The sequence below is a fragment of the Daucus carota genome, chromosome 8 (genome assembly GCF_001625215.2).
Source record: "Daucus carota subsp. sativus chromosome 8, DH1 v3.0, whole genome shotgun sequence".
Taxonomy (NCBI): domain Eukaryota; kingdom Viridiplantae; phylum Streptophyta; class Magnoliopsida; order Apiales; family Apiaceae; genus Daucus; species Daucus carota.
Window position 1 is genome coordinate 29,526,764 of NC_030388.2, and position 21,455 is coordinate 29,548,218.

A 21,455-nucleotide genomic window follows, 5' to 3' on the forward strand; every position below is an offset into this window, starting at 1 on the left:
TTTTGTAGTGATTTTCAGGCTCAAACGCAACACGATCTAGCGTTTACTTCAAAAATTAAAACGCCGGATCATCTGGCCTCTGGCGTTACCAAAAGATATTTAGGGTCATTTTCCCAACTTTGTTACTTTGGGCGTTACTTGTGGAAATTATGGCATATGGGCCTTTTCTCAAATCTTGAAGGATTCTTTATCAAGTATCTTTCATACATATAATTGCAAATATCATTCAGTTGTCGATCATTCATAGTCAATTCTGTCTACCTTTAAACAGCAACTCTGCAACTGTAATGGAGTGGAACCAGAACTATGTTATCTGGTCTGCATTGATAAGTTTGATCTCAGTTGTTTGGCACTTGAGGAGTAAGAATAGTTACAAAGGTTCCAAGCTCCCTCCTGGTCCTAAGGGATGGCCAATTTTCGGAAACCTTTTCGATCTTGGAAGCTTGCCACACAGGAGTCTTGGAGCTCTGAGACAAGAACATGGTCCTGTTGTGTGGTTAAATCTTGGTTTTGTCAAGACCATGGTGCTTCTTTCAGCTGGTGCAGCCGAGGAGTTTTTTAAGAACCATGATCTCTCCTTTGTTGATCGCTTCATTAATGATTCCATGAGGTCACATAACTATGATAAGATCTCTATAGCTTTTGGCTCATACACCCCTTACTCGCGCACCTTGAGGCGAATATGTACTTCTGAGCTGTTCGCTAACAAGCGGATTAATGACACAATGTTGATCAGGCAAAGAAGTGTGGATGAACTCTTGTCATGGATTGAAAATGAGGTAGAAAAAGGTGAAAGCTGTGGAATTGTTGTGAGACACTTTGTGTTTCCAGCATTGTTTAACATGATTGGGAATCTGACTCTGTCGCGGGACTTGGTGGATCCACACTCGGAGATTTCCTCTGAGTTCTTCATGGCTATGGATGGTGTTCATGAGTGTGTTGGCCGTCCTAATATTTCTGATTTATTACCCTGGCTTAGAAGGCTTGATCTACAAGGAATAAGGAGGAAGATGGACTGTAATCTTGGAAAAGCCATTGATATAATTTCAGAATTTGTCAAGGAGCGTGTGGAACGAAGGAGACAAGAGCAGAAATCATCGTCAGAGCACAAAATGGACTTCTTGGATGTGTTGTTAGATTTCAGGGGCACTGGAAAGGATGAACCAGCCACACTATCAGAGTACCAAGTCACAGTTTTTCTAATGGTAAGTTTAGGCACAGGCTATTGTTTTGCAGACAACATGAACATTACATTATGCTTATCTAGAGGCCGTTAGGCTGGGCTTAAAATTGTGATTTATGACTTAATAATGTGATAAGCCGGGAGCTTAAAATATCTGTTTGGGTAATTTTGACTTATTACACAAACAGACGTTTTTCAGCTTAAAGTCAGAAACAGCTATAAGTTCTGCCTTAAAGCCCAGACAAACAGGCTCCTAGGCTGTGGCATCATTGAAAACTACAATACATGTATTTAGAAGTGGATGTCATTTGTGCAGGAGATGTTTTTTGCTGGAACAGAGTCGACGAGCACTACAACTGAGTGGGCGATGTGTGAGCTCCTACAAAATCCTGATCAAATGAAGAAGGTTAAAGCTGAACTTGCTAGAGTTGTTGGAGCAAACAAAAAGCTGCTAGAGAGTGACATTGATAATCTTCCTTACTTGCAAGCAATTGTAGCCGAGACACTACGCCTACATCCTCCCGGTCCACTTCTGATTCCAAGGAAGGCTGTTCGCGAAACCAATTTCATGGGCTATAGTATTCCTAAAAACACACAAGTTATGGTCAATTGCTGGGCTATTGGAAGAGATGGAGATAGCTGGGAGGATGCTTCGTCGTTTAAGCCTGAGAGGTTTTTGGACTCGAATGTTAATTACAAGGGTCAGAGCTATCAGTTTTTACCATTTGGAGCTGGCAGAAGGATGTGCCCGGGTCTTCCATTGGCTCATCGGATAGTACCATTGGTCCTGGGCTCCTTGCTTCACCATTTTATGTGGGAGCTGAGTGGCGGTGAGAAGATCATAAATATGGCAGAGACCATGGGGGCAGGGGTGAAAATGCTTCACCCCTTACAAGCAATTCCAAAACGAAAGATTATGTGATCGATAAATGATGTGTTATGTCTATGTATTATCTATGAGCTTTACAACATTGTTATTCACCTTTTTACTATCTCTAATTCACAGTATCATTTTCTTTCACAGGGGCTAATTAGTATTTGATTTGTCGGCTAACGGTCTGACTTTGTTTGTTAATATGAGAACCAATAATACAAAAGGTGAAAATGAATAATTTAGTATCTCTGTCAGCAGTAATCATTTGTTCATTCATCAACCATTCATCGAAACAGTACTAGTTCATTGACTCGAACTCACAGCTTCTGATTCGACCGGGGGTCTTCTTGCTCAGCTTCTTACAACCTGGTATCTTCTTCCGTCTCTATCTCAAACAGCTTTGATCATTGTGTTTCTTTTCTTGATTTGATCCTTCTGAGGGCAAAAACAAGTTTAAAGTCCTATAGGAAGAGAGCGTAAATGCTATGTTAAAGACGAGGTCAATACACAAAAATCCTTCAAACAGTTTCTGTAGATCTTAAAGGAATCTTTAGCAGAAAAAAAAACAGTTGTTGTTTAGAACAGAACAGCTAACAAATTAATGAGTAAAGACATACTGTTACTTCTTTTTAAGCAATTATGATTTGTCTTTCGAACAGAAATCATAATTTTGGCATGGAGTGGAACTGGAACTATGTTTATTGGTCTGTCGCGTTGATGAGCCTGATTTCACTTGTTGGGCACTTAAGAAGGAGAAATAGTTACAGACCTTCCAAGCTGCCACCTGGTCCTAGGGGATGGCCGGTTTTTGGCAATCTTTTCGATCTTGGAAGCTTGCCACACAGGAGTTTAGAAGCCTTTAAGCAAGATTATGGTCCTGTTGTGTGGCTAAATCTTGGTTCTGTCAAGACCCTGGTGCTTAATTCTGCTGCTCCAGTTGAAGAGTTGTTCAAGAACCATGATCTCTCCTTCGTTGATCGGATCACTAATGACGCTATGAGGTCACATGACTACTACAAGATTTCTATAGCTTTTGGTCAGTATAGCAGCTACTGGCGCACCTTGAAGCGGATATGCACCTCTGAGCTCTTTGCAAATAAAAGGATCAAGGAAACAATGTTGATTAGGCAAGATAGCGTGGATGAGATGTTGTTGTGGATCGAAAAGGAAGCTGCAAAAGGTTCAAGCAGTGGCATTGTCATCAGAGACTTTGTGTTCCCAGCCTTGTTTAACATGATTGGGAACATCACAATGTCTCAAAACTTAGTAGATCCAGAGTCCACAATTTTCTCTGAATTTTGCGCTGCTTTAGGTGGTTTCCACAAGTGTTTGGGTCGTCCCAATATATCCGATCTTCTACCCTGGCTTAGAAGGCTTGATCTCCAGGGAATAAGACGAAACATGGATTCTGATCTAGGAAAAGCCATAGGAATAATTTCAGTATTTGTGAAAGAGCGGGTGGAACAGAGGCAACGAAAGCTGGAATTTTCATCAGAGCAGAAGGACTTCTTGGATGTCTTGTTAGATTATCGTGGCAATGGAAAAGATGAACCAGCTGAACTATCAGACTTTCAAGTCACAATTTTCCTAATGGCAAGTGTAGATTTTCCCTATAAAGTTATCTAATGACATTAACATAACGCTTGCTTTTATAACTAAACGCGTTCATCTTGTGCAGGAAATGTTTATTGCTGGAACATATACGACAACAAGCACAACTGAGTGGGCGATGACTGAGCTTTTACAAAATCCTGAACAAATGAAGAAGATTAAGGCCGAGCTAGCTAGAGTCGTTGGAGCAGACAAAAAACTGCAAGAGAGTAACATTGATGATCTTCATTATTTGCAAGCAGTGGTGAAGGAAACACTGCGCTTACATCCTCCAGCTACAATGTTGCTCCCCAGAAAGGCGGTCCAAGATACTACTTTTATGGGCTATAACATTCCTAAGAATACACAAGTGTTGATCAATAACTGGGCAATTGGAAGAGACGAAGATATCTGGGAGAACGCCTTGTCGTTCAAGCCTGAAAGGTTTCTGGACTCTGGTATTAATTATAAGGGTCAGAACTATGAGTTGCTACCATTTGGGGCTGGGAGGAGGATGTGTCCAGGTCTTCCGTTGGCTGATCGTATGATACCCTTAATTCTAGGGTCCTTAATTCACCATTTCGAGTGGGAGCTTTGTGATGATGGGAAGGTAATAGACATGAGAGAGACCCTGGGGTCAGCATCACAGAAACTTGAACCCCTGCAAGCATTTCTGAAACCAAAGACACTGTGATCATAAAGAAAGGCTCTTCGTGTTGATAAGAGACGTTTACTTTGCTGTACTTTTTTGCTTGATAAAGTGTCATGTTTGTAACTCTGCTTCTCAAACATCACAGTTTTTTTTACAATGGCTCACAATAATGTAAACTGAAGAAGAAAACCTTAAACGTGTAAATAATGGGAGATGAGACCAGGCCGAAGATTTAGAAAGTTGCTAAGCCTGAAAGTTAAAATTACCTGTGCTGTGCAAAAAAGACTTTGAAAACATAATAAACATTATATTAACTCCTTTCAACAAATTTTTTGTTTTGAGTAGGTAGAATAGTTGGTACACCAAAGAAGAATACAAAAAGAAGCAAAAAAATCCAGAAAAATCATAATTTAAGTGGACTCATGGCTGGCTCTGAGGACACTATGCTGGCTCTGAGACACTATGCTTATATGCAGAGAAATTAAGTGTGATCACTAGAGCTTGAGTACTAGAAAATCTTGAGTATACTAAACCCGGCTCGGTACTCTCAGGTATGCTACTGACAACATTCACTGCACAAATTATATTTCTTTGTTTCCCTTTAAAAGTCACTCATATAGCTGTCTGTTCAATATAAGCAATCTGATTAGACTATTTAGCAAAAAAAAAAAAAAAATCTGATTAGACTTTGAACATCAGATTTATACTTTAGGCATGGAGTGGAGTGGGAGCTATGTCGTTTGGCTTGCATTGATAAGTTTAGTTTCACTTGTTTGGCACTTGAGGAGGAAGAACAGTTACAGACGACGTTCCAAGCTCCCTCCTGGTCCTAAGGGATGGCCAATTTTTGGGAATCTTTTCGATCTTGGAAGCTAGCCACACAGGAGTCTAGAAGCACTAAGGCAAGAATATGGTCCCGTTGTGTGGTTAAATCTTGGTTTTGTCAAGACCATGGTGATTCTTTCAGCTGGTGCAGCTGAAGAACTTTTCAAGAACCATGATCTCTCCTTTGTTGACCGGTTCACTAATGACTCCATGAGGTCACATGACCACTACACGGTCTCTATAGCCTTTGGCTCATACAACGCCTACTGGCGCACCTTAAGGCGAATATGTGCCTCTGAGCTGTTTGCTAACAAGAGGATCAACAACACAGTGTTGATTAGGCAAAAGTGCGTAGATGAAATGTTGTTGTGGATTGAAAATGAAGTAAAAAAGAGTACTAGTAGTAGCATTGTGGTTAGAGACTTTGTGTTCCCAGCATTATTTAACATGATTGGGAATCTCACTCTGTCTCACAACTTGGTCGATCCCCAGTCAGAAATGTCCTCTGAATTTTGCACCGCTTTGGCAGGCTTCCACGAGTCTGTAGGCCGTCCCAATATTTCAGATTTATTACCCTGGCTGAGAAGGCTTGACCTCCAGGGAATAAGGAAGGCTTCAGATTACAGTTTAGCAAAAGCAAAAGAAATTATCTCCGCGTTTGTGAAGGAACGTGTGATAGAGAGGGAAATAAAACACGAACCATCATCAGAGCAGAAGGACTTCTTGGATGTGCTGTTAGATTATAGAGGAACTGGAAAGGACGAACCAGCTGAATTGTCAGAGTCCCAAGTCACTGTTTTCCTAATGGTGAGTTTACGCTTAAGTAACCGTGTTTGAACATCTGATTTGTAAGAACTATAATACATAATTAAGTGCTTAACATGTCTGCAGGAAATGTTTTTTGCTGGAACAGACACATCAAGCGCCACAATTGAGTGGGCAATGAGCGAGCTCTTAACAAATCCTGATCGACTGAAGAAGATACGAGCTGAGCTTGCTAGTGTTGTTGGAGCAAACAGAAAATTGCAAGAGACTGACATTGAAAATCTGCCTTATTTGCGCGCCATTGTGGAGGAAACACTACGTTTACATCCTCCAGCACCGTTATTAATTCCAAGGAAGGCGGTTCAAGATACTAATTTCATGGGCTATAGTATTTTAAGAAATACGCAAGTTATGATCAATTGCTGGGCAATAGGAAGAGATGAGGAGAGCTGGGAGGATGCTTTGTGTTTTAAGCCGGAGAGGTTCTTGGACTCGGATACTAATTACAAGGGCCAGAGCTTCGAGTTTATACCATTTGGCGCTGGCAGAAGGATGTGCCCTGCTGTCCCGTTGGCTCATCGAATGGTGCATTTAATTCTAGGCTCCTTGCTTCACCATTTTGAGTGGGAGCTTTGTGAAGATGGTGGAGTAATAGATATGAGGGAGACAATGGGGGTAACAGCAAAGAAACTGGAAGCCTTGCAAGCAATTCCGAAACGAAAGACAGCATGATCAGAAAGGATGTTACTGTGCTCTAATGTTGTCCTGTCCAGTATGCACATTTTATTTTCTATGAACACACTTATTGTCCTTTCAAACAGTTAGGCCTCTGGTAAACAGAGCTCCCAAAACCCGAGTCTCCCGTGAGACTAAGCCTGTGACCAATTTTCCCAAAGCTTTAAAGTGTTGGGAGGAGGTCTGTCAGGATCATATTATATCATAACATTTTATTGTCCGGTCATGAGTTTTGGATAATTCGATGGATTCCAACACTCACCTAGTCACCTTGTGTCATGAAAGCACAAAGTAACATGAACAAAGAACTCAAACTTATATGCAAAACACGCAAGTCATGCCAATGAAATCTCTCCACTCCACCTAATGCAAACAGGAAAGAGATAAAAGTGAGGATGATGCAGAAAGAATTTCATTCCACTTTATATTGTGAAGTCCGTGCTATCTTTGTATTTTTCGATAATGTCGTAAAAGAAGTTATATGTCTTAAGCAGAGAGTACAGTATATGAAGAGCTGTATCTTAAGTACAAACAATTTTAGCCTTAGAAGTCTGAATCAAACAAAAACCAGATCAAGTGATAATCTGTTGTTTGTTATACGAGCATGGAGTCGATCTGGACTTACATTTTCTGGTCTATACTGATGAGTTTGGCCGCGATTCTTTGGCATCTGAGAAGTTCTGGTCACAATGCTAAACTCCCTCCAGGTCCCAGGGGCTGGCCAATTTTTGGCAACGTATTCGACTTGGGAAACTTGCCGCATAGGAGCCTAGCAGCACTGAAACCGCAATATGGTCCTGTTGTGTGGACAAACCTCGGTTCTGTCAAGACCATGACAGTTCTGTCTGCAGCTGCTGCAGAAGAGCTGTTCAAGAACCATGATCTCTCCTTCATTAACAGGACTATTGTCGAGACAATGAGGTCACATGACTTTGGCAAGTGCTCTACGGGTTCAGTTCCTTATGGTGACTACTGGCGGACTTTGAGGCGGATATGTGCTGTTGAGCTCTTCACGGCTAAGAAGCTGAATGAAACTAAGGTGATCAGACAGAAATGGGTGGATAAAATGGTGCTGTGGATTGAAAAAGAGATCAAAGAACGCGGAAGTGCAGGATTTGAGCTGACAGACTATGTGTTCCCAGCGTTGTATAATATGATGGGAAATATTCTGATATCACGCGACTTGGTGGATCCACATTCGAAGATTGCCTCTGAGTTTTACATCGCGATGGCAGGATTTTTGGAATGCATGGGTCGGCCTAATGTGTCAGATATATTCCCGTGGCTGAGATGGCTTGATCTGCAAGGATTAAGGAAGAGAATGGATCGCGATCTGGGGAAAACAATAGAAATTACTTCTGGATTCGTGGAGGATCGTGTCAGACAGCGGAGAAAGAAAGAAGGGGACTTGTCAGAGAGCAAGGACTTCTTAGATGTCTTGCTGAACTCAAAGGACACTGAATCGGATGAACGAGTGAAGCTCTCTGACCACCAAATCACCATTTTTCTACTAGTAAGTATTAGAATATAATATGATCCCGGTCAGCCCTCCTCCCAATATCTTGAGATTTTGGGAGGATTGGTCACTTAACATGATATTAGAGCTCAGACTCACGAGAGACTCGGGAATGATGTTATTTGATGTAGCTAAAATGAAATGTGAAACTTTGTTGCAGGAAATGTTTTTTGGTGGAACAGAAACATTTAGTGCCACAATAGAGTGGGCAATGTCTGAGCTCCTGCAAAACCCTGAAGCAATGATCAAGATCAAATCTGAGCTTTCCAGAGTTCTCGGAAATCATAAGAAGTTGGAAGATAGTGACATTGATGATCTGCCTTACTTACAAGCAACGGTGGAGGAGACGCTACGCTTGCATCCTCCACTTCCACTTCTGATCCCGAGAAAGGCCATTCGTGAAACCACCTTCATGGGCTATAGTATACCGAAAAATACACAAGTTCTTGTCAATGCATGGGCAATTGGAAGAGATGAAGAAAGGTGGGAAGATGCTCTGTCTTTCAAACCTGAAAGGTTCTTAGGCTCAGATGTTGGATACAAGGGTCAAAATTTTGAGTTTATACCATTTGGTGCCGGGAGAAGGATTTGCCCAGGGATTCCGCTGGCTCATCGACTGCTGCCTCTGATTCTAGGCTCATTACTTCATCATTTTGACTGGGAGGCCTGTAAAAATGTCCACAGTGAGGTGGTGGCCATCGACATGATGGAGACGATGGGGACAACAGCGAAAAAACTAGAACACTTGATTGTAGTAGCGACACGATCTTTATAAAGATAACATGATCTACTTGATCAGAATGTACGACTACTTGGTCTACTCTGGCTGTTCTGCAAAACTCAGCATGAGACTGTTATAAGCTTTAGAGAGTAATATTATTGTGCATAATTTGATAAAAAACCTTTTCACAAATTAACTTGAAGCTTGCTCAACAAAATGCACTCAGAAAACAAAAAGACCATACCATGCCTAATTAAAAAATAAGCTACAAAAACAAGAAATGAACCATCCCTAGACTTGAATGTCCAAGATTATTCTGATTCTCATATACTCAAATGGTCATCCCTAGGCAAGCTCTGAACAGTATCTGACCATCTCCCAGGAGAATGATCACTGCTGTTAGAAGACCCTTGTGCTTCTGCTCTCGCATCTTTGATCATCTTCAAGACCTCCCTCATTCCGGGCCTGTTATCCGGTGCAAGTGCAACACAAGCCATTGCAATGTTCAAAAGAGCTGCAAGTTTCTCCTCTGATCCTTCATTGCCAGAGGCAGGATCATCACCGGACTCAGTCTCTTCTTCTCGGACTGATCGAACCCAACTTGGAATATCGGAGCCATGTTCTTGGACAATGTCCTGGAATGCAGTCTTACCTGTGAGGAGCTCCAGGAGGACGATCCCAAAGCTGTAGACATCAGCTTGTTGAGTGAGGAGACGACGTGTGTCACGACATTCTGGTGCTCGGTAAAAAAGGGCAGAGGCGCTGGATTCTTCAGTTGAATCAGGGTTTCGGAATGTGGTAAGACAGTAGTCTGTGAGGCAAGATTCAAAGTCCGATCCTAACAGCACATTGGAGGATTTAAGGTTGCCATGTGTTAGACCAGGGTTTTGGTGGATGTAGTTAAGTCCAGTTGCTAAATCTTCGGCTATTTTCAGACAGGATGTCCAGTGAAGAGGCTTTCCACCAGATGATGTTCTTGATCCTGCAACAACATTTTAAATGCTAAAGTTACTGGCATGTAACGATAGATCATAAAACATAAATTCACAAAGGAAAATCTTGAATATTGTTCTTTTCAATTATACAAATTAAACCCCATAAAAATTTTATTCCATATTAAGAGTATGTCACATAGAGTATACAGATCGAAGTGTTCAGTCAAGACTCAAAGAGTACAGTTACATAAAACATTTGCTGTGTTATTTTGTATGGACAGAGATATGGCAATCTGAATTGAGTGGCCATATTGGGTAAATAAACAGTGCAATATACAATAAGAACAAAGAAGATGAGTTGTGACTAGCCAATGAATACAACTCTACTATTAAAAAGTTTAAAGTGGCAGAGCTTTTGGAGAATAAAGTTCATGGAACAGGAAACCACTGGTATCTTCCACAGTTTTACCAAGATTTTGCTGAGATGATGGCTTGACAAGGAAAGCTGATAGCGAATTATTGAGCACATCATAACCACCTCCAAGTCTAACTTCATATTATTACATAAAAGTTACTCCGCTTTAATTATGCAATACTAAAGTATATTAATGCAGATACCAAGATATATTAAAGTATATTCAACTATGTAGCTGGACTGCAAAGCTAATAACATTCTGTTATCGTTATTCATTTGTTATTGAAGTGCCTAGTACAAAATTAATACCAGAAATGAATGCTACTACAATTAGACACATTACTAAAAGATACAGATTTGTTGCTCTATACCATATTCTAAAATCTCTATGTAGATATATTTGGCTTAAATACGCATTTATGATGTTAGCAGATGACCTAATTTAAGAATACTCCAGTATAATTCTAACAACTGAAGGTTGTTTCTGGGAAACCATTGTAAACAGTTCAGTGCTTTGCTGCACAGTGGCTGTGTTTAAAATCCCAATTAAGGTTTCAAATCTTAATCGGGGTAGATGAATGTGCGAAAAGGTAAATATTACTCGGCAAGTGATAAATAAGGAAAAACATACCGTGAATGAGAGAAAAGAGACTGCCATTGGGGAAGTAATCAAAAACAAGAAGTCTTTCTTCTTTTGCCTGGAAATAAGCTCGGATAGGCACCAAATTTGGATGCCGGAGTTTTCCCACCACCGCCATTTGTCTTTGGAATTCCTCCACCCTCGGGTATCGTGCATCCTTTAACCTCTTCACCGTGACAATATAACCAGACTCCATAACAGCCTTATAAGTACTCCCCATTGTTCCTCTTCCTAATGTCTCTGCTGATGCCTTCAATAAATCCTCCAAACTATAATTCATTTCTTGATCTCCAGGCCCACAAAACACCAAACTCCCCATTCCCCCATCTCCTTCCCAGCTGAACCCACCACCTTTCCCACCTCCCTCGTTTTCCTCCACTACCGGTGCCACTGCAACCGCTTGGCCAATCGCCTTACTCCGATCTTCTCTAGGCTCATTTTTGCCCCTCTTTTTCATACAAAATACTAACAGCCCAATTAAAATACCCAATAAAAGAACCCCACCAACACTACCCACAACCACCCATACAATCTTCTTGTTTTTCCCACGCTTTGGCTCATGTCCAGAACTCACATTGATGCTCCTCGGAGCCCCAATCAAACTTCCATTACACGGGGTACCAATTTGGTCACCACACAAGTTAACATTCCCGGAAAATGATGACAAATTAAATCTAACCAATGCAGGAGTCACCGGAATCTCCCCAGAAAGCTGGTTATTCGAAACATTAAAAAATCTAAGCCCTGTTTGATTAAACCCCGGAATTGGACCTGTCAAAAGATTGTCCTGCACATACAAAACATACAATCTCCTAACATTGACAACCGACCCCGGAATCTCCCCAGAAATCTGATTTTGCGAAAAGACCACAACTTTCAGCCTGTGAAGAACTGCAATAGACCCCGGAAACTCCCCCGAAAAATTGTTCTCATTCAGAAAGATGGCCTTAAGATTAGCAAGCCCGGAAAGATTTGGGATTTGGCCAGAAAGTGAGTTGTTCTTAAAGCTAAGAACTCTAAGCTGATCTAACCTATTCAAACTCCTTTCATCTAATGTTCCACTTAAACTCAAGTGTTCTAAAACAAGCTTAGTAACTCTCCCTCTTAAACATTCTTTAACACCATCCCAATTACAAACATTCCCACCACTCCATTTAAGTGAATTCAAAGGATCAATTGATGATTTCAATGCTAAAAGGGCTTCAATATCATCATTAACACTTAATCCAACAACAATAAAAGATGCAATCAAGAAAACAACTGAGTAAAAATTGTACCTTTTGTCCACCATCTTGATTAAAGCTTCAAACTTTATCATTGCATGTCAAGAATCTTGAAGCTTCTTGAATATGAGTAAGCTAACAAAGCCATCATTTTGTTTTCTTTCACTTTGCAATCAAGAGATGAAAAGGGTACAAAAATGACAGATTTCAAGATCTTTGCACCTTAAATATGGATCATAAAGGGCTTTATTTGTACTAATCTTAATAAAATATAGGTGCCAATTAAGTGGTCATTATCACTTTACTCACTCACAAGCATACAAACGTGACAGAATTAAACTAAAAATATTTGGACAAGCTGAAATATATGTGCAGAAATAAAGCTTCTCAGTCAAATTACACAGAAAATGGGGACAAGTGTGATTTACACTGTCTGATATTAAGAAATGACAGCTAATGCATTATTCCTCATACTACTACTTTTTTTTTTAGTTATAACGGGGTCGGGCCAATTTTTACGCACCTCGATTAATTACGACTGTGTATAAAATCGTGCTGAGTAATTTGTATGCAGCATTTCAATTTTATTTCTGAACTTCGAAACTACATTTCTAGTAAGATATAGCAAATGACTTGACCTATTATTTAACACGATTGTCCTGTTTGTGACATGTGTGCGTGAATAATTAAATTTTTTTATCTAGACGAGAAGCTAAAATCATGTCCAAAAAACAGAATTAGATGGTGTAACTGCAAATGGTTGTTGGGATTTATTGGAAAGCGAGACGTCTTCGTTTCTTGAACTTGTTTGATCACAAAACTCACGGGCACATGGCTTCTCTTTCACGTGAAACTTTCAGATTCTTGAATAATAAACAACCTTTATTGTGTCACTGCACTGCACCCCTCTTTCTCTAATTATATCGGTTGTAGATTTCGTCTGCAAGCACTATTTGATACAAATTGATAATCGAATTAATCGGTTGATTTATTGATTTTAGATTTCTCCAAGATTTTTATGAAAATCAGAAATTTCTGATCAAATTTGAATATATTTAATAATTTGACAAAATATTTTCAAAAAATTAATTACGTTTTCTCAAAAAATGGATATTTTAAAATAATGATGAAAAATGAAAAACAAAATCTCATTCGACATTTGATGGGATGTCCGAGAATTTTGAGTTAGGAGCTTGTTTATCGTTGAGTTACGAGTCAAACGGAGTCTCGAAATATTGGAGCAGAATCCTCTGTAAAACCAAGTTAAAAATTTCTTGAAGATGGTGAACAGCTTGGAACCCATACCAAAACCCCACAGAAACTCAGGACTGGACATGAGTTTTTGGGTTTTTCCAAGTTCTAATAATGTAATAAAATTTGAATATTAATGTAATAAATGCTCTTCTGGACAATAATAAGAATGCCCATTTTTGTGTGGTGAATGTGAAATAATTCAAGAGAGAGGGAAGAGAAATTAAGAACAGAGCAGAGCAGAACAGGGCAGGGCAGCATTGCTGTTAATGAAACAGAGATGGGTCATGGATGAGGAAACTCAAGGGGTCGGGTTAACGTTCGTTATTAAATCCGAGTTCGTCGAACATGATTAAATCCTTGTAATCATGATTGTAAAATTAGAAATCGGAATTAATTGATTAACCTACCGATTCAGGACCTATCAAGAGTGTTTTTCAAAAAAATTGGGGATTTTTTGTTAAATTGGAATGTACTCCGATAAAGTGAAAAAATATATTCTAAGAATTGATCGTGGATTTTTCAATAAATCGGAGATCTTTGAACAGAACCCGTAACGTATGATTATCTGAATCTAGCATGCCGTCGAGAGAGCTCATCTTTTGTGGAACTTTCTTCGCAGAGCAATCAAGGAAGAGAGTCCTATGAACATACGTTATTACCATAACCCTACTAGTACGATACGAGCATTAAAATTGTCATTCAAGAATCGAACTGAACATCGACACATGGTGGGAGTATATGTACTATGCTTAACCTGTAAGACGCTGTCACTGACACTTGTGTTCTGTTAAAATTTACCTCGGTTTCAAATCGATCTCACATTCAGCTCTACGCTGTAGTATACGACTCAGATCCCACGATTACCTCAAACAAAGTTTCTATCAAAACTATGACAAGGGACTAATAATCGATAAGGATATACCATGTATAAAGGTAACTCTCATACAATCAAAATATCAAATAAATACACCTTTCCAGAAGACGATCTGCTGTTTCGCTAGAACCATACTGGTCTGGAAGGTCATTACATCAACTTTTATCTCTCAGATTTGCATATAGATGAAAAAAGAAAAAAACCAACCACGAACCCTTACAGTTTAAACAGATAAGAACTCCTCTCTAGAACTTTAAATCCATACAGGCATTTCTAAGTCTATAGTTTTATCTACACAAATCTCATCACCTATTTATAGGTTGGATTCTATCGCCTTTCATCAAATCCAAGTTTCTCAAAAATTTGCGGACCAATCATATTTCTGGTAAACAACATTAACAGAACCTCCGTCCGATAAGAGATGTGTCAAAAGACCTGCCTGGGTTGCATCCAAGTATTTCATCATCCACTTCAGCATCTCCTTTTCCTGTCCAAAATCCATATCGAACCTGGAGAAATATAAAGATAAGAATATAAGAAAATGAGAAAATGTAGTCTGCAATGTTGCATTTCATGCAGACTTTGATCCTAATTATGTACATGTAGATAGTGATTTGTTAATGTCAAGCATACCATTTCATGATACGAGTGAGATAGACTGTCCTTTTTGCCAGATTCACCTCGATACCATCCTTTTGGAAAAACTCCCTAGCAGCATGTCTTAACTCAGATTCTATTGCTTTTGGAGTATAGAATCTCACAGTTGGGCTTGATCTGGTGCCATTACAGAGTCCAAAATGAATCAATGGATTCATCTTTGGGAGTGCCATCTGTGGAAAGAAAAATTATGATCACACACAATAAAGAAGAAAATAGGACGGCAGAACAATATTAATATTAGCATGCAAATTGAAAGTTCAAAAGAATAATAGAGGATGAACTGAGTGAAGACAAGCTACGGCACGTTTTAACTTCCAAGTGTGATTTTTGCTCTTCAATTATATTGTTAAAAGTTGGAGATAATATTAGGAAAAAATTTATTGCTCACCTCTGAGCGCCTGTCTCCACCACCAAAGGGTTTGACCAGTGAGTAAGGTGCTCTTCGGTTACCTCTCAGGACACCATTTCTTATATCATTTAGCGAGTAACGGTGGCCTCCAATTATGTAAAGAAAATCAGAATTAAAGGATCTCCGATCGACAACTCCCCCAGGATGTCCAATCCTAATGGCAGCATGAATGACCATCGCATTGAACAGGTTTAGAAAAAAGGCCAACTTCTCATCTGGGGATAGAGACGTGATGTCCAGCCTTTGAAGATCTTGTACCAGATTTACATATCTGCAGTTGTAAACGAGAAGAAATATTAAAGAAAATGTTAAACTTTATAACTATAATACATATAAATCTAGCAATATACCAGCAGTCCAACCCTTAACAGAGTTCAGAAATTTAAGAAGACCATAGTAATTTAGAAATTTTAGAGTTTAAAACACGTATTGTTGCTTACTTATATGCCATGAGTTATGGCACAAGTGCTAAATCTGTGATGCTAATCAGTGTTCAAACAAATAGGGCTCCGCTGTAACACCAAGTCATCATTATCTACAGTTACAGAAATTTTACTTATAGTTTACTTATGTAGTCCGTATTTAGATTCTCGGTATTAGATTCAAAGGACCAAGGGGTGGTTTAACTTGAAAGAGAAAGGTAATCACAAGGTAAATACATTGATAGAATCAAAGATGAAGTGGAGACTAGAGAACCATCCATGTCCAGGGGGGTTGGGGCTTCATATGTTAGGTTAAGCATCACAATAAAAGTAGCTGTATTTTGTTGTGTTTCAATGACATGGCTCATTTTTAATATATATGAGTAGATAAAAAGCGATATGTGGCAATGAATTTATCAAGTACACTGCTGAACATACCTCCGGAATTCTTCACTATTGCTTATTGCAACATAATCAAGATGCTGTCGATCATCAGAAGCATAGGATTCAAGAATTGCAGACATCAACTTGGAAAGCCTTTGGCTAACTGTGGCAGCTGCCTTTGGCTCAATGTCATTAGTGGATCCTCGGAAATTGAAGCATCTAGGAATGAAGGTCTCATGCTCAAGGAACCGATAGTAGTGATTTCCATCCTCGAATTCGATTTCTCTGTAAAGAGAAAAGAAATTAAGAATATTAAATGACTGCAAGAAATTCTACAATTTGGCAAAAGTGGCCCTCTTTTGCTTACTAGTCTTCTTACCCAAAGACGTTATGTATGAAGTGTTTCTCTACCAGCTTCTTTCCAATTTCAACTGCCTATATGTGTTCCAAAAAAGAATAGAAAATCAGTTAGAAGCATGTAGTACAGAGAGAACCACAAGTGAATTTGTAATGATCAAAATCTGGCATCGCACCTTATATGAGATAAATTAAACAGCTGCCTACATACCTTAAGACCTACTTGACACGCACCAAACTCATTTCATTGAATGTATAAAAGTACACACTACAGGATACCTTTCAAACTTTAAATAACCTTATAATGTGTATGTGCTCACACTGATGTTTAAACATTGCACCAGGTTATTATTGAGTTTATGCACAATTTACATGCATATGCGGATTTAAAAAAGAGTTGACTATAATAGTGTATAAGTGTCGAGACATATGACAAAATTGTTTTATTACATCGATAAATTACTAATACTGGGAACAGCATCACAGATCTCAGAGTAAATCAGGTCCTAATAATTTAGGTAGTAATTTTTTTTAAGTGAAAATGTCACTATGCTAGTAGAACAGCATGTGACTGGGAAGAGTACAGTTTACATCATTTATAATATTAAACAACAAGAATAAAAATAGCAATAGTACGGTGAGGAGCACACAGTGCTTTCTTTTAATATTAAGAAAATGCTACAAAGTACGATATGCACTCAAAGCCCAGATTTAAACAAGTATGAGGAAGTCCTCAGAAGGGTCAAACCAACTATTATTAGTATAGAAGTAGATTAATTCAAATCTTATGGCATCACAACCATATTGACGCAAGGGGAGGTAGGAAAAATCTATTAACTGAAAATGATATGTGACATGTACGGCTATCTGTTTTGCACACTTATCCAAACCGGCGTGGACGTATCTGATTTTACAGAAAGAAATACAACGGTCTAAATTTCAGTTCTAGATTCTGAAGCAATAATTTGGCACAACTCTTAAATTAATAAACAGATCTAAAGGTATCTAACAGAAATGCTGTTATAAAGTGTACACCGCCTAGAAATCGAGTTTATTCTAGTAAATATAATCTATATTTGAAAGTATCCCAGAAAACAACAAGACTTGATGAGGTCCGCACCCGGATAATTTACCCTAGATTAGAACAAGAAGGTCGCAAGTAGAGATCAGAATATCAGATTCCATATGGATATATATACACGTAGTCTATCCACATATGATAGCAAAGTAGTGCATTTTCGATTTAAAGCCAAAACATTTGCCACCAACGGCCATGAAAAATAAATACAAAGCATCTCAAATGTTAATGGCATTAAAGCTTTCTATGAAGTGGGTGCTGAAGCTAGAAATTTAATGAAGTTTTAGTACAAAGAATCATGAAAATTCAGAATATCCAATTTAATCCACGGACTCCATGAGTCCATGATTTAAAAAAGGTCTGTATACAATATTAAGTGTTTTTTTTGTCAGGTACAATAATGAGTATTAATAAGTAATTACACGGAAATAAGGAGAAGAACCTGTTTCCAAGTAAAATACTTTCTGCATTAATTTTTTGAGCTCCTATCTCGAAGTCAAATCGAGACAAACCATAACATATCGCCATACTGTTGCTTTCTCTCAACTAGAAGTTTATAAAATAACCCAAGTCATCACAACAGCATGCATGTTACTCATTTTAAATCTTGGTTGGTTATAGTTAGTCCCCACAGCCTACGTAATTTATAAGCAACTGGCTTAAATTCTTAAAATAGTCCTTCACTACGGACCTACCTATCAAAATTCTTTGCATACATAAAGATACAGGAGCCTTAAAGTCTGCAAAGCCATATTCAAATAACAAAAGAAAAAACTTATTTAAATGATTAAAATAGTGCATTAGTGTGACATTGCCTGCCATACGTTAGGTTTAAATATCTAACTAACTAAAACAGAATCATATCGGAATCAAACATATACCGAGTCTTAGGATCCTTGCATCATATATAGTGCAGACTTGTTAAACAATATCTATCCAAATAATTTCTCTGAAAAAGTCGTAACTTTCATGAAGAAACTGTTTATAGTTATTCGAGCACGAAACAAATACTGGTCAGACATATAGCAAGCAGACATTAATGAGACTTATACAATAATCTTCACTATTAAAAGAAATAAGAAAGTACCTTGATCCTGTCTGAGACCTCGTAGTGTTTCATAATGGCATCCACCATCTCAGTCCCCGAAAAACAATTCTTCACAATTTTCATCTTCATCATCCGATCCTGAATCGGTAACTTCTGCCTTAAAACCCTAACAATCCCCACCATTTCATCCATCTTCTCATCCTCCTCCGATTGATCATCAAATCCATAAACCGGTGGTGCAGGCGCACTCGCCGGACATTTCTTCGATAACAAATCCTTCAATTTTTGTTCCAGCATCCCACTGTTCCTCAGTGAATTCAACACCACTAATCCCCCAACTAACTTCTCATTAAAAAATATCTGCGGAACTGATACACTCCCCGTTCTCTCTTTCAATTCCTTCTCCCTCCCCGGAAACACATCAATGTTAATTTCAACATACCTAATCAAAAACAATAATATCACATACATATCAACAATGTCATTAAACAAAATATCTAATTACGCTGTTATTCAATCAAATACGTACAAAAAGTCAAAGATACACATAACAATTCTGATTACCTCAATTTCCTTTCGCGGAGGAAATGTCGAACAGCACTACAATCTCGACAATTTGACCTCGAAAAAAAGCTAATTTGTCCCTTAAACTCAACTATATCCACTTCATCATCCTCATTTTTCGTCTGGACAATCACTTTAACTCCCGATAAACTAAATTCCGTCACCTTATTCAGCCTAAACTTCTCCGACTCATCTTTCAACGTCGATAAGCCTTTCGTAATCGAACTCGACAAGCTACTACTCTTCTCCCGAAAAAACCTCCCGATCGCCGGCATACTCACTCCGCCGCCGCTCTCCGGCGCCGATTGCGACCGACTAAACACAACACCCGCCGGCGCCTCAGGCTTCGGAAGCCTCGAGTTCGGCGAAATCACCGACTCCGTCTCCTCCGCCCCGATTTTCTCGCCAACGGCTAGTTTTTCAAATCCCCCGTCGCCTCCTCCCGCCGCCGGCGACCTCTCCCCCTCACTCTCATCCACCTCCACTCCCCCGCTCTTCACCTCCCCGAAAAAATCGCCGATTTTCTCGCCGCCGTCCTTATCGTCCAGTTTCAGCTCCGAGAGCTCCGAAACGTCGTCGTCCAGCGGCACAATCTTGTACTTCCCGGCGATCGGAACAGCGTGAGGAGTAGTGACAGCAGCATCGTCTTCTCCGTTGAGCAATTCCATCTCAGTCATCGCTACTCAAATCTCTGTGTGTATGTATATGTGTATGTATAGGTGAGTAAAATCAGAGATAATTAGAAAACGAAGCTAATTGGAGTGTAGTATATATATATGATGATGATGATATATGTGTGTAGATGTAGATGAAGAGAGACAAATGGACTAAGTTGGCGAAATGAGATTTATTGTTATGTATTCGAAATGAACCGGCCAGGCTTACTCAGTCTACCGTTTTTGCCGGCATAGGCCCACTCTCAGCATCGTAACACATTTACGATGTTATAAAAAACGGAAATTGGACTACTGGCTAAGAAATAACATGATAAAAAATTAATCGGATGATTATTTAAATAATTAAAGATTTAGTGGGGGTTTGTTTTAGATTTATAAGTCTAGCTTCTGAATTATAAGTCAGGAGCACTTATTCGTGCTGTTTGTGTAATAAGTCAAGAAGCACTTATAAAAAGTTAAGAATGCCAGTTTTTGTTTCAGGGTTTCCACTTATTTTCCAAACATTTTAATTACTTATAAGTCTCTTGCTTCTAACTTCTACTCCACTTATTTATTTTAAGCAAAAAACACTTATTTTAAGTTCACCCAAGCAGCCCCTTAATCTAGTCGGTGAGCTAACATATATCAATTGAGGGTGAAGTTCAAATCAGAACCTATACTAGAATTAGAACTTAGGACCGTAGACATCCGTCAGATTTATTTAAAATCTATGGCTGTGATCTAAAGGGCATTTATATTAAATCATTTAATATCTTCCCTCATTAAAGCACACATTATATTTTACATTATATTAGGTAATAAATTATATATCATATCTCACTATTTCAGGAAATATATCACACATGATATAATTATAGTATACCATTGCAGCATATCTAAGTAATAGATAAAAAAATCAAATCAATTCATAAATATATTATGGTATATCATTGCCGTATATTTAAGTTACAGATAAAATAATGAATTCACTAATTATTTCATTTTGGCTTATATCGTGTTTCTGAATTGAATCTATTATTTTATCTATTACTTATATATACTGCAATGGTATATACTATGATTATGTTATTTTTGTATTAGTTAGACAATAGTGTAAGAGTATAATTTATGATATACTGCAATAGTATTTTTTGTTTTAATGAATATATGACATAAAAATAGAGTATACTGCAGCAATATATATATTAATTATATATTGCTGCAGTATAATCTATTTACAAAATAGAGTATACTGCAGCAATATATAATAATTATAATTAAAACTAAAACTAATTATGGTAAGTAATTCATTTTATTTAAAGTGATTAGTTAATGGTCATAAATATGTACATATTTAATGCATATAATACTTCGTAATTAAATGTAATTTCAATCTCAACCATATAATATACTTAGATCTAATGGTCCTTAGCGAGTTCTAAGTTCTAACAATAACTTGGTTCTATCTCGAACCTGACCCTATCAATTGATAATTAATTATGATTGGTCATCAATTTTTAAAATTATTTTTATTATTTATTAATATTCTTAATAATTTGTTTAAAAAAATATTTTATTTCGTGGTTGATAACATAAAATGATATTGAGAAATATAATAATTTTTTTACGGTGAACCAAATTCTTTCTTGTCAATTTTTTGTGTTGGTAGAAATTA

General features: G+C 38.3%; 6 protein-coding genes across 6 annotated transcripts; 4 read left to right on the forward strand and 2 right to left on the reverse strand.

The window, feature by feature from the left end:
• Window positions 1-133: 133 nt before the first annotated feature.
• LOC108199219 (cytochrome P450 76A2-like) lies at window positions 134-2,204 on the forward strand. The gene is made up of 2 exons (XM_017366947.2): window positions 134-1,205; window positions 1,500-2,204. Exons 1-2 carry the CDS (start codon window positions 288-290, stop codon window positions 2,103-2,105), a joined length of 1,524 nt encoding a protein of 507 aa, XP_017222436.1. The 5' UTR covers window positions 134-287; the 3' UTR covers window positions 2,106-2,204.
• An 85-nt stretch (window positions 2,205-2,289) lies between these two features.
• LOC108199218 (cytochrome P450 76A1-like) lies at window positions 2,290-4,456 on the forward strand. The gene is made up of 3 exons (XM_017366946.2): window positions 2,290-2,426; window positions 2,717-3,650; window positions 3,736-4,456. Exons 2-3 carry the CDS (start codon window positions 2,733-2,735, stop codon window positions 4,339-4,341), a joined length of 1,524 nt encoding a protein of 507 aa, XP_017222435.1. The 5' UTR covers window positions 2,290-2,426; window positions 2,717-2,732; the 3' UTR covers window positions 4,342-4,456.
• A 94-nt stretch (window positions 4,457-4,550) lies between these two features.
• On the forward strand, window positions 4,551-6,699 carry LOC108199221 (cytochrome P450 76A2). The gene is made up of 3 exons (XM_017366949.2): window positions 4,551-4,850; window positions 4,999-5,931; window positions 6,016-6,699. The coding sequence occupies exons 2-3, from the start codon at window positions 5,251-5,253 to the stop codon at window positions 6,619-6,621; spliced, it is 1,287 nt and encodes a 428-aa protein (XP_017222438.1). The 5' UTR covers window positions 4,551-4,850; window positions 4,999-5,250; the 3' UTR covers window positions 6,622-6,699.
• A 330-nt stretch (window positions 6,700-7,029) lies between these two features.
• LOC108199220 (cytochrome P450 76A1) lies at window positions 7,030-8,915 on the forward strand. The gene is made up of 2 exons (XM_017366948.2): window positions 7,030-8,137; window positions 8,301-8,915. Exons 1-2 carry the CDS (start codon window positions 7,229-7,231, stop codon window positions 8,913-8,915), a joined length of 1,524 nt encoding a protein of 507 aa, XP_017222437.1. The 5' UTR covers window positions 7,030-7,228.
• Window positions 8,916-8,969: 54 nt separating this feature from the next.
• On the reverse strand, window positions 8,970-12,510 carry LOC108199217 (inactive leucine-rich repeat receptor-like serine/threonine-protein kinase At1g60630). The gene is made up of 2 exons (XM_017366944.2): window positions 10,843-12,510; window positions 8,970-9,843 (listed from the first exon to the last, which is right to left on the reverse strand). Exons 1-2 carry the CDS (start codon window positions 12,167-12,169, stop codon window positions 9,185-9,187), a joined length of 1,986 nt encoding a protein of 661 aa, XP_017222433.1. The 5' UTR covers window positions 12,170-12,510; the 3' UTR covers window positions 8,970-9,184.
• Window positions 12,511-14,252: 1,742 nt separating this feature from the next.
• LOC108199883 (uncharacterized) lies at window positions 14,253-19,981 on the reverse strand. The gene is made up of 7 exons (XM_017367897.2): window positions 19,125-19,981; window positions 18,600-19,002; window positions 16,457-16,512; window positions 16,132-16,362; window positions 15,251-15,542; window positions 14,836-15,032; window positions 14,253-14,711 (listed from the first exon to the last, which is right to left on the reverse strand). The coding sequence occupies exons 1-7, from the start codon at window positions 19,799-19,801 to the stop codon at window positions 14,558-14,560; spliced, it is 2,010 nt and encodes a 669-aa protein (XP_017223386.1). The 5' UTR covers window positions 19,802-19,981; the 3' UTR covers window positions 14,253-14,557.
• Between the last annotated feature and the right edge of the window lie 1,474 nt (window positions 19,982-21,455).